This window comes from Sceloporus occidentalis, unplaced genomic scaffold (genome assembly GCF_023333645.1).
Source record: "Sceloporus occidentalis isolate IW3139 unplaced genomic scaffold, rSceOcc1.0.p SCAF_6, whole genome shotgun sequence".
Lineage (NCBI taxonomy): Eukaryota > Metazoa > Chordata > Lepidosauria > Squamata > Phrynosomatidae > Sceloporus > Sceloporus occidentalis.
The window spans coordinates 49,847,815-49,872,231 of NW_028316986.1; the positions used below are offsets into that span (position 1 = coordinate 49,847,815).

General features: G+C 38.0%; 1 protein-coding gene across 3 annotated transcripts in view; it reads left to right on the top strand.

Moving 5' to 3' along the window:
• KIF6 (kinesin family member 6) overlaps window positions 1-24,417 on the top strand; it is a 248,852-nt gene that overhangs the window by 93,676 nt on the left and 130,759 nt on the right. For all 3 annotated transcript variants that reach the window (XR_016281700.1, XM_089529584.1, XM_089529586.1), the window contains 3 exons: window positions 915-1,020; window positions 5,172-5,313; window positions 10,760-10,927. Coding sequence is in view for 2 of the 3 variants with exons in the window: in XM_089529584.1 (XP_089385710.1) it covers window positions 915-1,020; window positions 5,172-5,313; window positions 10,760-10,927 (416 nt within the window). In the remaining variant the exon portion in view is untranslated. The remainder of the gene's footprint in view (window positions 1-914; window positions 1,021-5,171; window positions 5,314-10,759; window positions 10,928-24,417) is intronic.

Here is a 24,417-nt window from a genome sequence, read left to right on the forward strand (position 1 = left end):
CCCATCTGCACTGAGTCAATTCAGTAAGATACCATGATCAATGATGTCAAAAGCTGCAGAGAAATCCCTGAGGATCAACAGGGCTGTACTTGCTCACTTTTCATCTGGAGTAGATTATTGTTTAGGACAACCAGGGCTGTTTTGGTATTCTCCCCTGGCCTGTGACTAGACTGCAATGTGTCCAAATAATCTGCTTCTTCTAAAAACAGCTGAAGTTGCGAGACACCAAACATTCCACCACTTTGCCCCTAAAGGGCACATCAACAATAAGGTAATAATTTTCACTTACCCCTGGGTCTGAGAGGGTACATTACAACAGAGGTGGCATTTACCACACCATGGACCCACCTAATCAATTTGCCTCTGCTAGATCTTATCAGTCAAGATGGGCAAGGGTCAAGGTTATATATGCACTGATTCAAGTGTCTTGTCCACATCATCAGGTTGCCACAACTGAAATTGATCCCAAGAAAACTGACCAGATGGTGATAATTGTAGTGTCAAGTTCTGAACAAATATGAATAATTTTCTCATCAAAGTACCTAGAAAATGTGTCATAGCAGATAATTGAGAGTTCCATTCCTGGTGTGTCTGAGCCTGGTCCAGTAGGCTTCTCACCACTCAGCATAATTCCTGGGATAAAATAGGAGAGACATAATAAAATTGGTTGCCATGTTTTCTGCTGCATGATAGGCACAATGAAGATTCTCACTGATTTTCAATCGTACTCTGTGAGAGGTGCTGTGTACTCTAACTATTGACAAGGCTGTTTCATTACTATCCGTTCTAAAATTATAAATTCTAACATAAACAATACCTGGTTTTGATACTGTATATTTTAAAAAACCTTTTGATGATTTATATACAGTATTATTCTGAGAGTGGTTATTTGTTATGTTATCATGTCTGTTTAGGGTAGATGAGCAGATAAAAAGCTTTTTGGAAGATACAGAACCTGAAAGCATATTGGAGGTTGGAGCTGATATGAGGAAGATAAAGTACTGTTTCAGCTTTTTAAAGGTATGCTTCATTGGCTCTCCATTGTAAACATCCCCTAGCAAGTACAGCCTAGATATTCCTAGGACAGAGGAAGTGGAAATGTAGGCCAAGGTTTTTCCACATACTGGAAAAATAGAGATGACTATTCCTTTTATTACAAAAATATGTTTTTTAGTATTTTGCAACCTCTTGTTAAACAATGAAGGGGAATATGTGGGGAAAAAAGGTGGAGGATTTAAGGTGAATTTGGTTTATGTACTTACAGGTAGAAAATTGGTCAGTTTAGGTAAAATGCCCTTCTTCTCACTGTTCTCCGTCCACATATTAAGACAGATCTGGAAATTGTGGTTTTGTGGTTTTTTTTTCTTTCCCTTTCTGGTTGTGAACATAATGATTTAATACAAAATCAGAGAGTAAGATACTTTTTTTTTAATGTATATAAAAATTGCAATAAACATTATAATAATAATAAAAAAGAAATGTAGGCCAAAGTTTAAAACTTCCCAAAAGTATACATTTGAATTACTAAGTGCATTCATTTCTTACAGAAATGCTTTTCATTTGTATATTGAATTAAAGAAAATCTTGGTTGTCTAACAGAGGATAATTTGGATGTAATATTCCTGGTTTAACAAACCATAATTTGTTAAGACAGAAATGAGAGAAAAGAGTTTTCATTACAGTCAGCCCTCCTCATCCACAAATTTTTTATCCACGGATTCAAGTATTCACGGATTGAAAACATTAAAAAAATTATAAATTCCAAATAGCAAACCTTGATTTTCCATTTTATATATGGAACACCATTTTGCTATGCCATTATATTTAATGAGACTTGAGTATCCACAGATTTTGTTATCCATGGGGGATCCTGGAACCAAACACCAGTGGATAACAAGGTGCCACTGTACAATCAAAACAAGGAGCTATGGTTTTGTATTTGTTCACTAGCCATGATCTGAAGCTATGGTTAAAGATGAAGTTGAAAGAAATTAAGTTTAAGTTGCACCTAAGATCAGCAGTGAGGACATTTCTGTTTTAATAAATTGTTGTTTATTAAACCACAAACACTATTTCTGTAGTGTATAGAAATAATATAGTAGGGAATCCTGGTGGTGCAGTGCTTAAATGCCTGTACTGCAGCCACTCACTCACAGTCACAAGGTTGTGAGTTCAGAACCAGCCAGGGGCTCCAGGGTCGACTCAGCCTGCATCATTTTGAGGTACCCAGCTTGTTGGAAGCAATTAGCTTACACACTGGAAACTGTTTAGGGAGTTCTTACGTTCACTGATAAGCAGTATAGGAATGTACTTGCTATTACTATTGCAATGACTATTGCTATTGCTATATAACTCATATTTAAATATACTTTACTGCTGGCACCACCTCTAGAAATAGTGTTAATAAGTTATAATATCTAAAATCCTATTACATATATACTTACTATTATAATATTATCTAATTATGGCTGCGAATCATTTTAACATCAATCTAAATTTTATGTTTATGTACTGCATCTGCCAATGTTCATGTTGCTTATGATAATGACAGGATGTTGGTGAAGGGAAAACTGTAGGCTTGATAGAAGACTATCAAGGATGAAACAGGGTAGGAATAACTGAAAGACCCAGAAGAATTCAGTGAAACGCAGGTGGAAGAACATTTGAGAAGGAGTTTGAAGGAGATGGGAGAGAAACTTAAAAAAGAGTGGATGATGATGGAAGAGATAGCTGTTTAGGGTACTGGTTTTTGAGTGGCGGTTATTGCCTTACACAAGGTGGGTAATACATGTACAGAAAATTTACAGCGCTTTAAAAATAAAATATAATAATAATAATAATAAGATGATGATGATGAAAAATTGAAGTTGGGACTAGATTTCACGTTTAGATCAAATGTGGACCCAAGTTTACTAATGCTGAAAACAATTGATTTAAGATAAGGCTTGAAGATGGCTATAAAGCAGGTGCAGGCAATTTGTGGCCCTCCAGATACTGGTCCGAAGTTCTCACCATCTCTTACCAATAACTATACTAGCTAGTTCTGATGGAAATTGCAGCAACGCCTGCTGTGCCAAAATTACTCCAATACAATTATCATCCAGTTAGTCTAACATCTATACCAGGAAAGATTCTAGAGCAGATCATTAAACAGAGAGCCTGTGACCATCTAGAAGGCAATTCCATAATCACTAAGTCAACACAGGGTTCAGAGAAACAAGTCTTGCCAGACAAACCTGATGTCTCTTTTTGATAAAATTACCAGCGTGTTAGAGCCAATGCGATTTTAGACTGCATCAATAGAAGTATAGTGTCTAGATCAAGAGAAGAGATAGTGCCACTCTATTCTGCTTTGGTCAGGCCTCACCTGGAATACTGTGTCCAGTTCTGGGCACCACAATTCTAAAAGGATGTCGAGAAACTGGAGCGTGTCCAAAGGAGGTGAAGGGTCTGGAAACCATGCCCTATGAGGAACGACTCGGGGAGCTGGGTATGTTTAGCCTGGAGAAGAGGAGGTTAAGAAGTGATATGATAGCCCTGTTTAAATATTTGAAGGGTTGTCATATTGAGGAGGGAGCTAACTTGTTTTCTGCTGCTCCAGAGACTAGGACATGGAACAATGTATACAAACTGCAGGAAAAGAGATTTCACCTCAACATTAGGAAGAACTTCCTGACAATAAGGGCTGTTTGACAGTGGAACACACTCCCTCGGAGTGTAGTGGAGTCTCCTTCCTTGGAGGTCTTTAAGCAGAGGCTGGATGGCCATCTGTCAGGGATGCTTTGATTTGGATTTCCTGCATGGCAGGGCATTGAACTGGATGGCGCTTTTGGTCTCTTCCAACTCTATGATTCTCTGATTCTATGAACATATTAGTAGTGAAGGAGCTTCTGTGGAAGAGAAGAAGAAGAAATAAAGTGTGATAAGAGGAGAGATTAAAGACAGAAAGTATATTTGAAAATAATTCAAAAATGAGTACACTGGTGCCTCGGGTTACGAAATTAATTCGTTCCGCCATTCCTTTCGTAACCCGAAAATTTCTTAACCCGAAAACCCGAAAATATACAGTAGCTGCACTTTGCAGCATTTGAATTTCGCGCCGAAATGAATTTCGTAACCCGAAAAATATTTCGTAACCCGAAACAGTTTTTGCCAATCCAACTTTTTCGTATCCCGGAAATTTCGTAACCCGATCATTTCATATCCTGAGGCACCAGTGTATCAGGAAACCCTGATGAAGAAAATGCTGGACTGACAAGAATCTTCACAATTTGGGATTCATTCAGCGCAAAATTCCATGTGGTATTTTTTCTCAAAAAAGAGCATTTTCTTTTTAGGATTTTTCTAAACAGAAAATAATATTTATGTGCAGAACTATTTTATGTGCAGAAAAAGCTGTTTCCTGCACAAAAAAGGCTGTTTTCTGTACAAAATACACATGCAAATTTTGCACACAATATCGTTTGCCAGCCATCAGCACAGAACAATACACATGCAAATCACTCCTGCATTCCCAGGCTCACACAGTATATATACAACCAATTTTTCCAGGCAAAGCATTCTCTGAAGATGTCAGCCGCAGATGCTGGTGAAACGTCTGGAAGAAACTCTGCTAGAACATGCCACATAGCCCGAAAAACCCCACAAAAAACTATAGATGCCGACCATGAAAGCCTTTGACTTTACATAGCACCGAATAAATCCCCAACTATAGCATTTTTTGCACAGGAAATATCATATAGTCAGAAAAATATTTTTATACGTAACTGTTTTGTTCTTTTAAAAACATGCTTTGTGCAAATTTGTGAATAAATCTCAAACTGTAAAAAGTTTTTGAACACTTTACAGTTTTTGAAGACTTTTTCCTCAGAAAGGATGAGCAACTGTGTTTTTGAGAGGAAAATAACAGTAAGCAAAGGCTTATTGTAAAGGGTGACATGATTGAAACAAAGGGAAAGATGACATTCACAGAAACATTCTAAATAGATCAAAGGAAGGAGAAAATTGTAGGCCCATCTGGGAGGTCACTGTAATAGTAACATCAGGTTTTTTTGTTTTTTGTTTACGTAGGCTAAATATGGTTGTATAATCTCCTTTTATTGAAAAACCATGGAAATGGGTACAGATTAGCAGTCTAGTGAATTTAGAATTGTTATTGTCCTATTTTACAGAGATTGGTTAATGATGTGAAGCTTCCTAACAACCATCTCCTTGCACCAGACGTTCTTGAAGAGAAAAGTGCTACTAATTCAGTTGGGGATGAAGAAGTAAAGAAACTGAGGGATCTTCTGCAGCAACGAGACAATGAAATCAGTATCCTTTCATTAAGATTTTAGCTCATTTAGAAATGTTACTGGTTTTTGTTTTACAGTTAAACGACTTCCCATTAACAAGAAGGATAACACTGAGTTTTGTGGCACCTTAAAAGTCTAAGAAATATTATTTGCAGCGCACTTCATCTGATGCATCTGACAGTATGTATGGCCCAATACATACGGGCACTTTGTGGCATGGCGGTGGCGATTCTAGGGCTCGGGAGCATGCACCAACTGCAGGCTCCTGAGCCTTAATATGAGTGGGCGGTGCCATTTTTGAGTGGCACTGCCCACACAAGGCACGTATTGATGATGTGTTGGTGTCTGAGCACCCACATGTTGCTTGCAGGAAGCGGCGTCATAAGGGCTGCGACACAGCTCTTATGACGTCGCAAAAAAGGAGCCGCTACAGGCAGCTCCTTCATTACCACGCAGCTGTGCTGTGCGGTCTGGTTTCCACAGCAACCCTGCGCAGCACAATGGGCCGCGTTTCCTTGCCGGTCTGTACTGTGCCCATGATTAGTGTTAAAGATCTCAGAAGACTCTTTGGTGGTTCTGTTGCAACAGAGTAACATGTCTATCTTGCCAAAAACATTAATATTCATTATCATGCTTTAATTTAAATATTGCCACACCTTTTTAATGAACTCCAGTGTCTCAATGTCTGCTATTTTCCTCTAATTCTATGATACACTAGCTTAATCTCTTACATGGAAATGCTTTTGTACTTTGTTTAGTTCTAACCCTGATCCAGATTTCTGGAAAGTTTATATGAGGAAGTTTTTTTTAAGTAACGGAAAATACTGCTGCTATATAAAGTATTTATTACCTTTTTAAAAGTTGAATTTCCTGTAATTGTTATTTTTAGTCCAATGAAATGTTTCTGCACTGTATATTTAGAATAAATGTAGGTTTTAAGACAGCTGCCCTTTCTAGTGATTTTCAGAGAATATATACAAGGTTCAGGTATCAAAACCAGAATTATATTAGTCATTTGCAACTAACATAATTATCTCAAACCTGGAAAACTTTACAGTGCAATTAGTATTACATTAAGTACATTCATTTTCTTTAGCAGCTACGTATAATATAAAGTGGGGGAGCTGGACTGCAATTCCTGGGGTCCCACTATAGCAAATAGTGAGGAACACTGGGAATTAAAGTCCAAAACATTTAGAGGGCCCACACAATTGCTAAAATTACTCTTTGCTTTTTTTGAGAAGAAAATTAGTGACAAATTACATTCCTGGGGATTAAAATCCAAAACTAAAACAGGGCCTGAGCAGATGGGGCAGGTTGAGCACATGCTATCCTGTCCCTGGTGCTCACTTGTTTTAGTCCCTGGGTTGGCATGGAGACAGGCAGATTTTTATCCAGGACTACTACTTACTTTTCTGGTGTGTGATCCATTTGAGAAGCCTCCCAGTTGCTCTGTCTGACAAGGAATTGGGGCGCCTGGCTGTACCACATGGCGAGGCACCCTGTTTCTACATCAGATGGGTTGACTGGAGGGGGGGGGGCTTCTCATATGGACTGCCTGCCCGAAAGTTAAGGAGTGTGTGTGTATCTGGGGGAGGGCTGTCTGAACAGTCTGGATTTGCCGCGGAGTTTCTCAGAAACTCCACAGAAAACCAGGGCTGTTTTACCCCGAGGTTAAGGCTCTTTGCCCTGGAGTTAGACTGGCTCCTCTGAATTCATGGCTGCATAGCAGGATCAGCCTTGATCCTGCCATGGGTGTTTTGGCCTGCATTGTCTAAACTAGATGACAATAGGCTGGGGGGGGGGGTGTCATTTGGCCTGTGTGGACAAACCTCAGTGATCCTGATCGCTGAGGAAAGAGCTGAATCTGATCTACCAAAAGCACTTCATATTTTAATCATGTATTCAAGGAAATATGTTGTTAGTTTGAGTCTGCAACAACTGTACAGGGCTGTTGATGATAGGGTAACTTGGAGGTTTCTTATTCATAAAGTCACCATAAGGTATAGTCAACTTGACGGCAGTTAACAACAAAGAGTAATACTGTTTGTTACTGTAGTCAATATTTGCTCTTTAGGATACACTCTTTAAGCTTTTTATTTTGTGTACCTGCGTATTCTGTAGAAAAAGTTAGAAACTGGATGTTTATCCCAAATGCATCAGTGGTAGGTAGAATATAAATTTAATCTTAGCATGGAATTAAGTCAAGATGAGTGAACTAGATTGAAAACCAGAGTATTAATCCATATAAAAATTTTAATTAGATGTACTTGAGGCACCATTCACACTACAGAAATAACCTGGTGTGAAACCAGGTTATTTCTGTGACATTCCCACTGGCCCTGAATGCACCCGGTGCTGTTTGTGGGGAGAACATGGAAAAACCTGCTTAACCTGGTGTATTTTACACTGGATCCTTAAGCACATCCGTTTCTAAGAACTACAATGATCCACATCTTCAGTAGTGTGAATAAACTGTCTAATCATTTTGAATTGTGCTGCATCGTTCCCAGAAATGGAGGCACCTCAATTTTAAACTGAAATGGTGACAAGTGTGAATGGCAACAGGGTTAAAAAGTCACTGAGAGATCTGGAAACAGAAAACGTAGTCAGAACACCGATCTGGTATTGCATCACTGCAGAGATCCAAATCTCCTTGGGACAAGAAATTAAGTGTGAATGCTCCCTGAATTTCCAGTTCCCTTACTTCATCGTTTGCCCTACAGAATATACTGTAGCTGTTATAGAGTGATAGTAAAGGGTTAAAAACCAAGAGATAATTTAATCCAGTAAATTTTGTTTTCACAAACCAAGAGTATTCTAACATTAAACATTTTAAACCATTTGCCATTTCCATACTGCTTGGGGCATGATTAAATTTGTAAGTGAAAGCATTCTGACTTCGTTTCTGTGCCATGTAAGCTTACTGCAGCCTGTATTATTCTCTGTTAAAACTGAGCCTGCATATACCATATCCTTCCTCCTTCGACTGGAGAAACACTCAATCATGACCCAGCACAATAGCAATGATATCTAAGTTACAAGTTTCAAATTCTGACACCAGGATCATATGGTTTCAAAGTGTTTGCACAGCAGACCTTAGCACAGGAAATTTGACTGTCTTGGTTGTCAAACTGGGTTATTTCTGCACTGTGGATGCATCCCCGCACTGTGGATGCATCCCCAGACTGAGATCCTGTTCAGTCTCACAGACTGGAGTCCCAAGGAGGTACCCAAGGCCTACAGATCTTGTGGAAGGATGGTTGTGCAATGAATCCAGTGTGCAACCACAACTATCTCCTGTATATAGGTGCCTTACTACCAGGAAAGGAAGCAACCACTCAGTGTGTTTCCTACTGGAATGTGGTGCTGTATAGACCTATTCTTCAGTGCATGGCTTTGTGAGGTCTTCAAAGCCAAATTTGTATGTGAGAGACTGGGAAATAGCCTGTACCTTGATGCAGGTGATTATTCAAAACACCCTTCCAACAATGCCTTGGTTCCAAAGGTGCCACACAAAGCCATGCATTGAAGAAACAGGTGGTTCTGTATAGAGATTTAATGACATGATTGAGCAAACCTGTTTAAATATGCCAGCAGGGGTCTCCAGTCTGTGAGACTGAACAGGATCTCAGTCAGGGGCTGCACCCACATTGCAGAAATAACCCAGATTGACACCACTTTAACTGCCATGTCTCAGTGCTATGGAATTCTGGGAAGTGTAGTTTGTCATGGCACCAGAGCTCTTTGACAGAGAAGGCTAAATTTCTCACAAAACTACAGTTCCCAGAATTCCGTGGCATTGAGCCATGATAGTTAAAGTGATGTCAACCTGGATTATTTCTGCACTGCAGAAGCAGCCTGAGTCTTCAGTTCTGGCAACAATTTTTAAAATCTTCTTGGAATCTTTTTAAAATTGTAATGTCTTACAATCAGCAAAGTAAGTATCTGAGCTCACAAGAAAGAATATCAATCTTGAAGACTTCCTATGATCATTATGGTTCAATTAATTTTTAAGCAAAGACAGGCTCTTGCAAAAAAAAAAGTTATAAATATAGTGCTTGATTCTTATTTTTCAGCTGCCATCTAATGATACAGACACCTACCCTGGTGCTTTTTTTGCCCCCTATCTTTTGTATGTTCCATACAGATCTCCACATTCTGTCACTACTAAAGTACATTCTCTGCTATTAAAATGCATCTTTCTCATGCAAATCAAAGCATACAAAGAAAGCTGGGGGCATGAGCACAGGTTGTAGTGCTCATCTATGCACCTCTAGAGGAAGACAATTGAACTGAAGTGATAAAGGAAAATATTGGTGCACAGTCACTTACCTTTTAAGCAAGGATATATGTCTGTGGATTACTTAAGCCAGCACAATGCCCATTATGCCTACGGAAATAGGTATATTTTTTATAGCTGAACCGCTCAGGAGCCAGTGGAGCAGCTGTATCTCCTGACATGAGGTAGCTGTCACTGTTACATTCCCATCCCCTTGCCTCTGTGACCATTGCACTTCTTTTGCTCTTCTCTTTTGATACAGGCATAGTTATTCCAGCCAAAAGGGTATTGGCCTATGTAGACAGTACCTGCATGATTTGTCTAAAGCACTGGACAAATCCATGCATTGCAGCCAACCGTTTGTTTCCAGAAATGGAGAATGACTATTGACTCTTTATACTAGTATGCAGGGTGATGTAATCTGAAAGCTACATACCTACGGTTCCTTTAGTCTGGCATTTTCATCTTGAGACTGAGTTTCTGCGGAATACATGGCCACAAGAAGGAGACTAATTTTTGTATTAGTTTCTTGTTTATGTTTCTTCTCCTTCCCCTAATTTTTGTACCTCCTAGTCTAGCTGTTCTGGGAAACTCATGTTTTGGGGGAATGTTGGTTGATCATAATAAAGTTATTATCCCCCACTGTGAATTTTGTATGTACTAATGGGGCAACATGGTTACCTTTGTTTTTTGTTTTTTAATGTGTTACAGAGTACTCATGTTTTAGTGCTTACATGGTACAAAGATTAACCTCAGGTGCCTCATTTGCAATTTCTGTGGTTTTGGCACATGAGCAGGTCTGTGAGTGGGTTAGTATTTCTGTACATGATTCAGAACGGTATAATCTCCACATGCTTTATAAGTGTAGAATATTTGTGGTATCTGAGACAAATACACAGGACTTCATTAGCCAGCTCAATGGCTAGCTAAAAAGAGAATTTGCTCAGTAAAATGCCTGAATGGGGTATGATCTGAGAATATGGTATGAAATCTTTGAAAAAAGGGTATAAGTAAACACATATGTGTGTGTGTGTGTTTTTGTGTGTGTCTGTGTATACACATACCCGTATATACATAATTTTCATTTCTATATATAATTATTTCAAGCAATTATTTTTAAGTTGACAGTTTGTAGTAGTTATTAAAAATTAACTTGAGGAACTTTCCTTAACATAAATTTTAGACATTTTAGTAAATATGTTAAAAAAAGAAAAAAAGAAAGCTCGGGATGCCCTTCTCCAACTCAGTGCTCCATCCAGTGCTTCAGAAAGTTCCAGTTTTTTGAAAAATATGGAAAATGAACAAATAGTTTCTGTCACTTTGGAAACCAAATCTAGTTTTCTTCCCACAGGTTAGTAAATTTATTTGTATTCTCAAGTACTTAATTCAGACTTTGTTTACTAAACTGCATAGCATCCCTTGAGGGATTTTATATAAATACAGAACAGAACAAAGGTTGGAAAGATAATTTGCATCACAATTTCTGCTGCTTTGAGTCTACTTCATATATTCCTAACCTCCTCAGTGTACAAGTAATTGATAGAAGATCTGTAGAAAATGCAACCAAGAAACTATCTTTGAAAGCCTCAAGATGTATTTTATGCTTTGGAGCTGGTCCAAAAAAAGTATTGCTACTTGTGGATTTTGTTGTATGATGAGTCATGACTATAAGAAGAAATATAAAATATTTATTTTATTGACATTTAGTGGCAGGATCACCAAGAGATCTAACTGTCCAAGGTAGATAAGATATACTAAAGCTTGCCAGAATCACAGTTAAGACTGCACTATAGCTCAGGATGACAGGATAATTTAGGAGGCACATGGAGGTGTCATGACACAGATGTTTAAGCTCTCTCCACTGGTATCTCACTGCCACTTTTCTTGATGTTTCAGGATCTTTTGTATCAAAGTGCCTGAAATTAATAAATAAAGGATGTCCAGTAATAGATGCTTTATTAAAATATATTACAACTAAATTTGCAAACATTCTTTGTCAATTACCATAATTTCAAAGACATTGTAAATATAAATCAGGCAAAAATAATCTTCACTGTTATATCTGCAATGCAAGCAAACTTGCTTCTCTTCTCCATATTATTATTTTAAAAGATTCATTTTATTCACAGAGACGACCTCTGTATATGGACCACAGAGTAGTAGGAAATACAGAGAAATATTGGCTTCCTGCTTCTTTTAAAAATATAAATGGTACAAGGCAGCTGGCTCGATTTCTAGCCAAACAGAATAACCAGATAGAATAAATTTAAGACACAGGACTACCGTATGTGATATGCATCCTGTTTTGAGTGCCTCTATAATTTTTAGTGGTCCATAGAAGCACAACCCTCTGGGCCAAATAAATGTAATGCAGATGTTGTATTTAAAAATATTGCCCTGCATGTTTTTTTTAATAAAGTTCCAATTTAGTCTTGTAGTACATGTTGATTTATTTAGATTGTAGTTAGAAGAAAATCTCAAGTAGAACATATTAGCAAGTCTATACACGCCCGACAGTAAGACCTAATGAATGCAGCTGTACCTACTTTGGAATAAGATATACATAACCTTGTATTGCAAAACTTGCTCTTTCTAAAAACCATTGGTATGCCCTCATGAGGGTGCTTGAGTACACATTCATTATTTTAAAATGATTTTCCATTTAATTTAAATATTGTATTATACTGTGATGGTGACAATATGTGATACTTATCAGAAGGATTCTATGCAGTTATTTTCAAACATTCAATATTGCCTGCATAATTGGTAGCCATCAGTTCTTTTGAACTAGATAAAATTAAAAAGGGACATGCATCCCAAATAATAAGAGCTCTTCCTTACTAATAGAAGGCAATGCTATCTTACCTAGGAAAATTGTGAGTGTAGTGCTCCATTTTGCTACTTCCTGTTTACTTGTGGCTGCTCCTGAGAACCAGTGAGTGCTGCCTCATAGCAAGATTAGGCCCTTGACTGCATTACTATGTAGGAGAACCAGCAAAGTGACCAATGCATAATGGGACCAATATCCTTCTGCATTGGTCCTCTTGTGAATTGGGACACCAACTAGGGAATGCTCTTACTGATGTCTCATTACTCAACTTTGCAGTTCACTAACAGGATTGCTTGATGCTTCTGCTACATTATTCATTATATGTAAAGTCACACAAGACATGTAGGCTGTGATAGAGGATTCACTCATTATTTTTTAAAAAGCATCAAGTATTAGGCAAGAAAATAACTGCCCAATAATTTTTGACATTTTAACTAAAATACTAATAAAAATTATAAACATTTGACTTTATAAATAATTAGTATCAAAATCAAAGTTCTAGAATGATGCTTTAAAAAAACAACAACCAGTTGAGCAGCTTATGTTTTTGGACCTCTTGTAAGTTGTAGTCATCCAAAACGTAATGAACAAAAATATATGACAAAGAAAAAATGTTGTTGGGATGGTATTGGGTGGACAAGTGATGAAGCTAGAAAATTTCTAATTATCAGTAGCTGCTGATAACATAGTGAAAAGGCTAGGATAGAGACTTTGTGGTAACCTAAGGGGAAAGTGTGTCTCCACATCCACTTCCAATGCCACATGATTTGATTGAGGCAATAATGCACTAAATAATTCAGTCTGCTTATTTTTATATAACATATGTGCTTCTCAAGTTGTGGATGTCATGCCTCAGATGGGTCCCAGTGTATTGTACAATGAGAGCTTTTTTCATACTGGAGGTAAAGAAAAATGCTACTTTATGCTGTCATTTAGATGAACAGAGTCCCGTTATTTTACTCTTACTGACTGCAACATTAATAGCCAATAAGTCTTGTTCCAAAGGCAACCAGTAGCCATGCATCTGCACTGTATCTATGACAGTGCCTCAGTCATCAGTATCTCAGCTGTACAATGTGATGACTTCCACTACTTCCTTCCATCTCCCACCAATTAGGGTAGGGACAAGCAGATTTTGAAGACCAAGAGGTATTGTGAGTCCCATTCCATCTTTATTATGCCCTATACTCCATAAGAAGACTGACTAAATTTTGCAAGACCAGCAGTTTGCTCAACACAAACATATTCTTCAAGCAACCCAAGAAATGACTTTATACATGAACATCACCTGATAGCCAATGTAGAAATCAAATAGACTATAATATACTCTATTCTGTACACCAGTATAGTTCCATTCTCTCTGCAAAAACAAGACCTGGAGCAGATTGTGACACAGACCATGAACATGAACTATTAATATCAGAAATTGGAATAAAGCTTACTTAAGAAGAACACTAAACTAACCATCATGCAAACCCCCCCCCCCCCCCCCCATATACTACAGAAACAAAAGCAGAAGAAATTGAAAGATTCTATGGTGACGTCCAGGAGGAAATTGACCACATACAAAAACATACCTTCTTGTTAATCATAGGTGATTAGAATGCCAAAGTAGGAAGCAGAGCAGAATTAATCGTTGTAAGAAAATTTGGCCTATGATCAAAAAATGAAGCAGTAGAGTGACTGACTGAATTTTGTGAGGTCAAAAGTTTGTTCATCGCAAGCACATCCTTTAATTTAGAATTTAAAATAATGTAAAAAAAATTAACTAGATTTGCACTATTAAGTCTAATTGACTAGGAGCCAGAGGAATTCTGGATTGAAGCAAGAGACACTGTAAGGGAGGAATGCAGAAAGATACTGTCTGTTCCCCCAAAGAAAGAGAAGCCTCAGTGGATGATAGATGAAACTTTTCAAGCAGTTAAGCACAGATGAGAAGCAAAAGGGTGTCGGAGCTCCTTCCTTAGAGGTCTTTAAATGGGCTGGATGGCCATCTGTTGGGTATACTTTCATTGAGAGTTCCTGCAGGGCAGGGGGTTGACCTGGATGGCCCTTGTGGTCTCTTCCACCTCTATGATTCTATGAAAAGTAAAAGGTAAGGAAATAGAGTTAGAACCCTGAATGCAACTGTGCAACAACTTGTGCGTAGAGACAAGGAGAACTGCTATAACTATCAAGGCAAAGAAATAGAAGGTTACAACAAAAACAAAAAGAAGAGACTACTTTCATAAGATCTGAGAAATCACAGGGAAATTGAAACCAAAAGTGGGGATGCTTTACAACCAGCAGGGAAACACATTACATGACCAAGTAGAAAAAGAACTGATGGAAACAATATGTGGAAGAACTATATAAAAGAGATGAAAGGGTGACAGATTAATTTAAGGAAGTACCATACTGTATTTGAATTTCCAATTCTAGAAAGTGAAGTGAAAGCTGCACTCTTAACACTTGGGAGAAATAAGTCACCAGGAACAGATGGCATACCAATAGAGCTGCTTCAAGCTACAGAGGCAAAAACTGATTAAAATCTGTCAACAAACATGGAAAATAAAACATTGGTACACAGACTGGAAACATTTGATATATATTCCAATCCCCATGTGAAAGGAGGCACCAGAGTTTGTGGTGACCACAGGATCATTGCATTAATTTCCCACACAAGCCAAGTGATGCTCAAAAATCTTCATCAAAGTAGTTTACCATATATATGGAGCAAGAAATGTCAAATGTCTGGGCTGGGTCCAGGAAAGGAAGATGCACTAGGGATCATATTGCAAATGTACATTGGATAACATACATTTGGTTATCTCATTGCATATCTAGAATCTGAAAACAATTACACTAAGATTCAATTGTACAACACTTTAACCAGAAGTAAGTCTATCTGAATTCTCTAGGGTTTACCTCTGAGTGAAAATGCGTTGGCTTATACTACAGAATACCCAGTTTTCTTGAGGGAGAGGGGTGACCAATAGTACTATGATAGTTCAGTGACTTCACTGGCTTATTCACAGTTGCTATTTATATATTCAACTTTGTAAAAATAAGTTACAGCTGTGATATACTTTACTGACCCATTTAAATTAATGGGAATGATGTTTTCCAGGAATTCTGAGGCATAGTGCCTATAAATTTATGAGGTGCATTAACATTCCATCTATATTCTGAAGCCAGCTTCTTTTTTCAGAACCCTCTTTTGTAGCACATACTACCATTTTACCAAAGATAACCTTTGCATAATCTAAGTTCACTTGATGTGAGGCTGCTCAGTATAGTTCTGTGATAGCTGTTTTGTTATGCTAGTCTTCTAGTGGATTTATATACTGTTGTTAGAACGGTATTATTGCATAATTAGCTGGAATCCTGTGTTGTGTCATGGCTGAGGAGCTGAAGGTGAATGGAAGTGGCGAATTCCCACCCTCTCTCTCTCGGCTCTCCATTTATTTTACTGTGACTTATTCCATCTGCTTATTCCATCACTACAGCACCAACAGTGAGGATCTCTGCTTGTCCCAGTGCTGCAAACACCACTTGTGTTGTGACCTTCTACATGTCTTTGCAGTTCCTGTGTGACACCCTTTCTTCTTATAATCTCATAGCTATATACCACCACCCTCAAACCACTGCTGCCACCACATAGGCTATGAGTTTGAACTCAGCCAACAGCAGTATTGTAACATTCCCAGGAGACCAGTGTAGTGTAATGGTTTGAGTGTTGGACTAGGATTCTGGAGAATGGTTCAAATCCCAGTTCAGCCATCTAAACCTGCTAGGTGCCCTTGGCCAAGTCACACTCTCTCAGCTTTAGAAGATGGTAGTGGCAAACCCCCTCTGAAGAAACTTGCCAAGAAAACCCCTGTTTGTTTCTCCTTAGCATCATCATAATTCAGAAATAACTTGAAGGCACACAACAACAACAACAACAATTTCCAGAGGCACAGATATATAATACAAAAATAATGTATTAAACAGAGGTATAATATACAGTTAAAGATTACTTATTTAACACATTTAAATCCTGACTCAACTCTTTTCCCATCTTGTCATAATCCTAGCTGAACCTAACTGTTCTGAATCTAATAATATCCCTGTCTCTCCCCTGGCTAACTGTAACATTGACAGACTCATACTCCTTGCTCCTACACACCTGCCTTTTTAAATCCCATCCAAGCATTCAGCCAGTCACCATACTCTTACCCCCTCCCAACAGACCACTCACTATACATACACACATAGTTTACTTACTTTCTCTAGTAAACACAACAACCTTTTAAAAATAAAAATCTACAACATCATGGTGAATGCTTTATCTGGAGCCAACTTCTTTTGCTTAAATAAAGTCATATTGAGGTGGATGGTGATTTGGGAGAGCTAGGATGCTGACCAAACTAAGGTCTTTCTCTAACATGCTCTTACTAGATAAGTAAATCATTTACTTCATTCCTCCATATGTAAACAAATCATTTATACTATTTCCCCCCTGCTTAGTGAGAACATGGGGATTTCTGTTCATTTTTAAAAATCTCTCTTCTCCCACTGGGCATTTATTCAAGCAGAAGCATGGATGCATAAAACATTTTTGAGGGGAGAATACATGCTTTCTAGGCAGTAAAAGTAACAATACTTCTAATAATAATAATAATAATACATCAGTACTTTTTGCACATGAGACAGTGTGTATTTGCACAATTTACGCAAGTCACTGAGACTTAAGCAATTGGACCAAATGCAATGATTCTAGTACAGCAGAAATTATTTGCAGGGAAAATGTGTTTCCTGTGAAGAAAAGCAACATTTTGCACAAAACACATTGTCTCCTGCACTCAAATGTTGTTGTGCACAAAATACGTGTTCTCCTCCAAACACATTTTCTGCTCAGAAAAACCAATGCATTTTTGTGCAAATCAGTTTTCACAAATGATGTTCCAAAGTGTGAAGAATCTTGTTGGTTTCCATATCCTTGGCAGCATGTCTTGCTTGTCATTTCACCCTTTTTGCATATAGGATGAACATATACAGTAATTGAGTATTTTCCACATCCCTAGCTTTTACTACCTTCCATATTGGCTAAGAGGACTAGCAGCATTTTGCAGGGTGGTAGGATTGCACTTGCATAGCATAATGGTGATATCATGAGTATGACCGTACATTGGTATCTTGTTCCCAGTGCCAGTATGTCTTGAATGTCCAGCAGCACAGGAGGCTTGGACACTGTCCTTTGGATTCCCGATGGAATAATTTAGGAATCGGTTTTCTGGCCTGACACTTCTTGCAGGTGCACAGACTGCCAGGCCCTTGTCCCCCACAAGCTATAGTGGTTGGAAATTTACTTTTGATTTTGAAAAATGTGCCTTTTCATGTCAAATAGTACAAAGGGGCCATGTAACCAATTTAAACAGTGAACTCTTGCTCCTAGAAGCTTCCAGGAATGGAAATTCACATTTTGGAAAGGTAGACAAAGGGCAGTTGGCAGAATCTGGAGTGGACAAGGACTACAAAATCAGCTTTGACATAACTATCACTTTGAAAATCTTACTGAAATTTATCATGACTCAAGTATTATGATGAAATATTTATCAGAATTTAGGGTATAACAGGCCAAAACTATCTCAAGGCATGCATTTCATGTAATTTTTCTTCCATTTGAAATTTATTTTTACCCCCTTTTTACACCAATCTAACTGTAATTTCTTGTATTTTATGAAACCAAACCACTATAGCATTGAATTGTTTTTGATTTTTCAAAAATATTTGCTTTAAGAGTTTAAGAACATAAAAGCCATGCTTCACTCAGATAAAAGGCCTTTCTGGTCGAGAATTCTGTTCTCACAGTAGCCAGTTAGTTCCCTGTAGAGATCCTGCCAGTAGGACATGAGAGCAGCTGCAGCTACCTTGTCATATTTCTTACTAACAGATATAAAGAGTCATAAAACATCAGATACTGGAGGAAACTTACAGCAGTTTTGATTAGTAGCCAATGATGTGACTGTTATTCATGAATTTATTCAGCTCCTTATAGAATCATAGAGTTGGAAGAGACCGCAAGGGCCATCCAGTCCAATCCCCTGCCATGCAGGAACTCTCAATCAAAGCATCCCTGACAGATCGCCATCCAGCTTCTGTTTAAAAACCTCTAAGGAAGGAGACTCCACTACACTCCGAGGGAGTGTGTTCCACTGTCGAACCGCCCTTACTGTCACGAAGTTCCTCCTAATGTTGAGGTAGAATCTCTTTTCTTGTAGCTTGCATCCATTGCTCTGGGTCCTAGTCTCTGGAGCAGCAGAAAACAAGTTAGCTCCCTCCTCAATATGACATCCCTTCAGATATTTAAACAGGGCTATCATATCACCCCTTAATCTTCTCTTCTCCAGACTAAACATCCCCAGCTCCCTAAGTCATTCCTCATAGGACATGGTTTCCAGACCCTTTTCCATTTTAGTTGTCCTTTTAATAGCTATTCTAATTGGTTACCATCATACAGTAGACCCTTGCAATTCACTGGGGTTTGGTTCCTGGACCCCCTGTGGAAGCCAAAATCCATGGATGTTCAAGTTGCATTATATGCAATGGTGTAGTAAATGATGTCCCTTATATAAAATGGCAATATTTGCTTTATGGAATTTGCTTTTTGGAATTTTTCTCCCTGGAATATTTTCAAGCAATGGATGGTTGAATCCATGGGTGTAGAATCTGTGGATATGGAGGACCAACTGTGATTCTTGTGGGACTGAATTCCACAGTTTAATACTCTCTGAAGAAGTGCTTCCATATATCTCTCCTGAGTCTTGGACCATTTAGCTTCAGTGAATAATCCTGTGTTCTAGTATAGTAAGAGAGAGAGAAATGCTTCTCCCTGAGGCTCTATCACATCTCCATTTACTTTTTTTTCTAAGCTAAATAGCCCCAAACACTGTAAATATTCCTTGTAGAGGAGCTTTTCCAGTCCCTTGGTCATTATGATTGTTATTTTCTGCTCCCCTTACAATTCTGCAATATCCTTGGATTTGGATGATGGAACAGAGGGTATGCTTATCAAATTTGCAGATTATGCCAAATTTGAAGAGGGAGCTAATATCTCAGAAGACAGGATCAGAATTCAAAATGATCTTAACAGATTACAAAGCTGGGCCAAAACTAGCAAAATGAATTTCAACAGGGAGAATTGTAAGGCACTACTTCTAGGCAGTAAAAATGAAATGCACAGATATAGACTGGATGACACCTTCCTAGACAACAGTACATGTGAAAGGGATCTAGGAGTCTTAGTAGAGCTGAATATGAATCAACAGTTAGCTATGATGCAGCAGCTAAAAAAGCCAATGCAGTTCTAGGTTGCATCAATAGGAGTATAATGTGAACATTAAAGGAAGTTATTGTGCCACTCTATTCTGCTTTGGTCAGACTTCAGCTGGAATACAATGTACAGCTCTGGGCATGACAATTCAAGAAGGATGTTGACAAGCTGGAGTTGGTCCAGAGGAGGGCAAACAAAATGGTGAAAAGTATAGAAACTGTGCCCTATGAGGAACAGGTTAGGAAGCTGGGTATGTTTAGCTTGGAGAATAGATGATTAAGAGGTGACATGATAGTAATGTTTAAAAACAGTCAGTCCTCCTTATCCACAGATTTTTTTATCCACCAATTCAAGCATACATGGTTAGAATTTTTTTTTAAAGTATAATACCAACTAGCAAACCTTGATTTTCTATTTTATATAAGGGACACCATTTTGCTGTGCCATAGTATTTAATGGGACTTGAGCAGCCACAAATTCTGGTATCCATTGGGGGGGGGGGGGCAGTGGTCCTGGAAGCAAACCCTAGCAGATAACAAGACCCACTGTATCTAAAAGGATGTTATACTGAGGATGGAGAAAGCTTTTTTCCCTGCTGCTCCAGAAACCATGGCACTGAACAGTATATTACAGGAAAAGATATTCTACCTAAACATTAAGAAGAGCTTCCTGATGGTAAGAGTTGTTTGACAGTGGAATATGCTGTCTCAGTGTAATGGAGTCTCCTTCTTTGGAGTTTTTATAATAGAGTCTGGATGGCAATCTGTTGGGAGTGCTTTGATTGTATGCTTGGTATGCAGAGGGTTGGACTGGATGGCCCTTGTGGCCTCTTCCAACCCTATGATTCTGTGATCCTTTTTTTATTGCAGTGACTAGAAATATACACAGCATTCCAGATCTGGTCGCATTATGACTTTCTGTAAGTGGAGTATGATATTAGCAATTTCATTTTCAAACACTTTTCTGATTATTGCTGACATAGAGTTTGCAATTTGTACAGAAACTGTACACTGGGCTGGCATTTTCATCAAGCTATTTAACAAATCTCTTGATCACTTGTTTCCAACTCAGAACCCATCACTGTACATGTGAATTTCCTTATACTGAACCTCATTTGGCATTTTATTGCCCATTCTCTCTTGGATAGATACTGGAGAGATAAAAGCATCTCGTTTCTAGTCTCTCTATACCAACAAATATGGAAAACAAAATAGTGGCTAACAGATTGGAAACGATCAATATACATTCTCATCCACAAAAGACTGCAGCAACTATAGGGCCATAGCATTCGTCTCCCATGCAAGCAAAATTATGCTTAAAATTCCAGAACACTCAAACCATATATGGACAGAAATCCTAGAGGTGCAGGTGGGGTTCAAGAAAGGAAGAGCCACTACGGCTCACATTACAAACATACAATGGCTGATGGAGCACACCAAGGAATTCCAAAAGAAAATGTGTTTTGTAGATTATAGCAAAGCCTTTGACTGCATAGAACATGAAAAACTATAGATTGCTCTTAAAGATATGGGGGTGTCAACTCATCCGATAATCCTGATGAGAAATCTATACTTAGGGCAAGAGGCTACTGTTAGATCAGAATATGGAGAAACAGAAGGGTTCTCAATTGGCAAAGAAGTCAGGCAAGCCTGTATCTTTTCACCTTATTTTTTCAACTTGTATGCAGAAAACATCATATTAAGAGCAAACTTGGACAAAGAAGAAGGAGGAGTGTAGATAGGAGAAAGGAATATCAACAGTCTAAAATATGCAGATAATGCCATACTACTAGGAGAAAGCATCACAGAATTGGAACAACTACTAAGGAAGATCAAAGAAGAAAGTGTAAAGGCAGGCTTACTGCTGAAAATAAAGAAAACAAAAATAATGACCACAAAAGATCTATACAAATTCAACCTAAACAATGAGGAAATAGAAACAGTAAAAGAGTCCTCATACTTTGGATCAAACATTAATCAGAATGGGGACTGCATTCAAGACAATAGAAGAAGACAGGGAATTTGGTGGGCAGCTATGAAAGAACTAGTAAAGATCTTAAAATGTAAAAATATATAATTGAGCATGAAAGTTAGACTCATATGAGACATTGTATTCTTTATTATACAGTTGCAAGAGCTGGTTAATGAGGAAAATGGATAAGAGTAAAATCAATTCATTTGAAATGTGATGCTGGAGAAGAGTGATGATGATACTGTGGACAGCCAAAAAGACAAACAAATGGGTCCTAGAACAAATCAATCCTGAAATCTCTCTGGAAGCCAAGATGATCCAGTTGAGGTTGCTGTACTTTGGTCATTGGAAAAAAAACAATAATACTAGGAAAGGTGGAGGGATGCAGAATGAGAGGAAGACTGCATGTTAGATGGATGGACTCTATTAAGGAAGTAATGAGTATGAATTTACAGGGCCTAGGTAGAGGATAGAGAGTGTTGGAGATGTCTCATCCACAGGGTTGCTATGAGTTGAGATCGACCCGAAGACAGTTAAGAACAACAAACTAGCAAGCTATAGGCTATATGTGCAAAATGTACAGGTAAACATGCAAAATAATAATAATAATACATATAAAATGCCTTAATACAGTATATGCGACAAGCAAGTAAAAACTGATTGAAGAAAAATCTTTTGTTTCCAGTGAATCCTAACTTTGGCACAAAATAGAAAGATCTGTTATAGATTTAATACCTACTGTTTTCGTTCCCATTTGGTTAATAATCTTCATTATCTTTCTTATCTGTTTCCAACTGACTCATAGAAAAGAGAATTTGAGCAAATAAGGAAAATAGAATGAACTCATAGGGCTCATTTGATGGCCAAAAAACCTTCTGAATTGAAGCATCTAAAACACTAAAACACTGAAGACAGTTCTCCAGATGTTTTTGAATATGCTGTTCTAGGATCAAGCAAGTAGGAAAAACAAGAAAAAATTGATTTTCAAATCGCAGAACACAGTGGTATCAGAAATAAATATAAAGACATGGTTGGTCAAAACATGCAATAGCAATCTCCATCATCCATAAAATTCTAAAAATACACCACCTATCTTTATCAGTTTTTGATTTGGGCTATTTTTTATTTTTTGAACTTATTTTTTCCTTTGTTCATTCTGTTTCTGTTGTTACTCATCCCCCCCCCCTTTTTTTTTTTAATGAATGAAATAGTCACAACTTTGCCTTGGGGAAAAACAATTTGAACAGTGGGATCCTTTTTATGCAGTTTCTGTGTTAGGTCTAAAGATTGCCTATTAATTAATTAGCAGAAATTGATCTGCTCATAGAAGAGTGAGGATTTTTTTTGTGTTCAGTGAGCACAAGAAATAATTGGTCTCCCTACTGTATTGCAAACTGCCACTGCAATTGCATGCTTATTTGAATCCTACAGAGATAATTTTTCTAGACTCTTTCTCACTAAAGGCTTATCTTTAGTAGTTAGTATAGTTACTCTTCTTCTGGGTCTCATGCTACCCCACAACTTGACCAATCATGCTGAGCCTTGAGTGAGACAGCAAAAGGCTTTCATTTGCACTCCACAGTTAGATAAAGTGCCTGACAGGAACATAGTGGGTTCAGTTGTGCTGGACTCAACACCAGAAAGTTGCTTAAGCTAGTTTATTATGCTATCTCAGTGTAAATTATGCATATATTTACAGAACAGTTTTGACATCAGTAGTATCAGCCAAAAGACAACAAAATGTCTGCATCATAGACCTTTATATCCCCATTTCTTTCTGATTCTGTCCTGTATGACTAAAGTCTTCTAATAGCTCTAAGCTCCTTTTCTCCTAGCTTTTGCTTCCAGGGTGGAAATAGGACCACATGACTTTTGCAAACTAGTAGTGCGCCCGCATTATACGCTGGCATGGCTTATGCACCTTCCAGCATATGCTGGAAGCCTGCGCCAGAAGAAGCCTCAGCACACCAGGAAGAAGTAATGGGGTGTGCCACATGCATGAACTTCTAATGGGGCTTGAGCATACACATTTTTCCCCTTATGTGGGGGAGTCTGGAACGGATCCCCCGCATAAGGGAAGGGTGCACTGTACATCAAAGTATAATATGTTAGTTCATTAATTCATAACTAGTAAAAAAAAAGTAAATACTAGGGTTAGTGAAATAGGCATTATATCCCCACCCCATTCACGTAACGCTGCCAGTTTAACATCTGGAAGTACATCGTAACTGGGTATAAGATATAAAATGTTCAGTATATAATAATGCAATATCATTTTGTTTTGTTTCATATGGAGGAATCTTACCTTTCTTTGGTCTAGCACCCTTTTTTAACTGTAGTCTCCATTCTGATTAATAATTGAGGAATAAAAAAATCTTGAACTATTTTAATGTCTTCATCATCAACTTTAAAGTTATGTTATCACCAGTGGCCCTTATTTTTGTTTTCTTAATGTTCAACAGTAAAGCTCCCTTTGTCCTTTCTTCCTTGACTTTCTTCAGTAATTGTTCCAAGTCTTTGTTATTTTCTGTTAGTAGCATGGTGTCATCTGCATATCTTAAATTATTGTTGTTCTTTCCTCCAATCTTCTTCTTGTAGATCTAATCCTGATTTACATATGATATTTTCTGCATTCAAGTTAAACAGATAGGGTAATAAACTGGAGTCTTGCCTGACCCCTTTACCAATTGAAGATCATTCAACTTCTTGAATGAGGGTGAGTGGCAGGCAAGTAGCCTGAGGT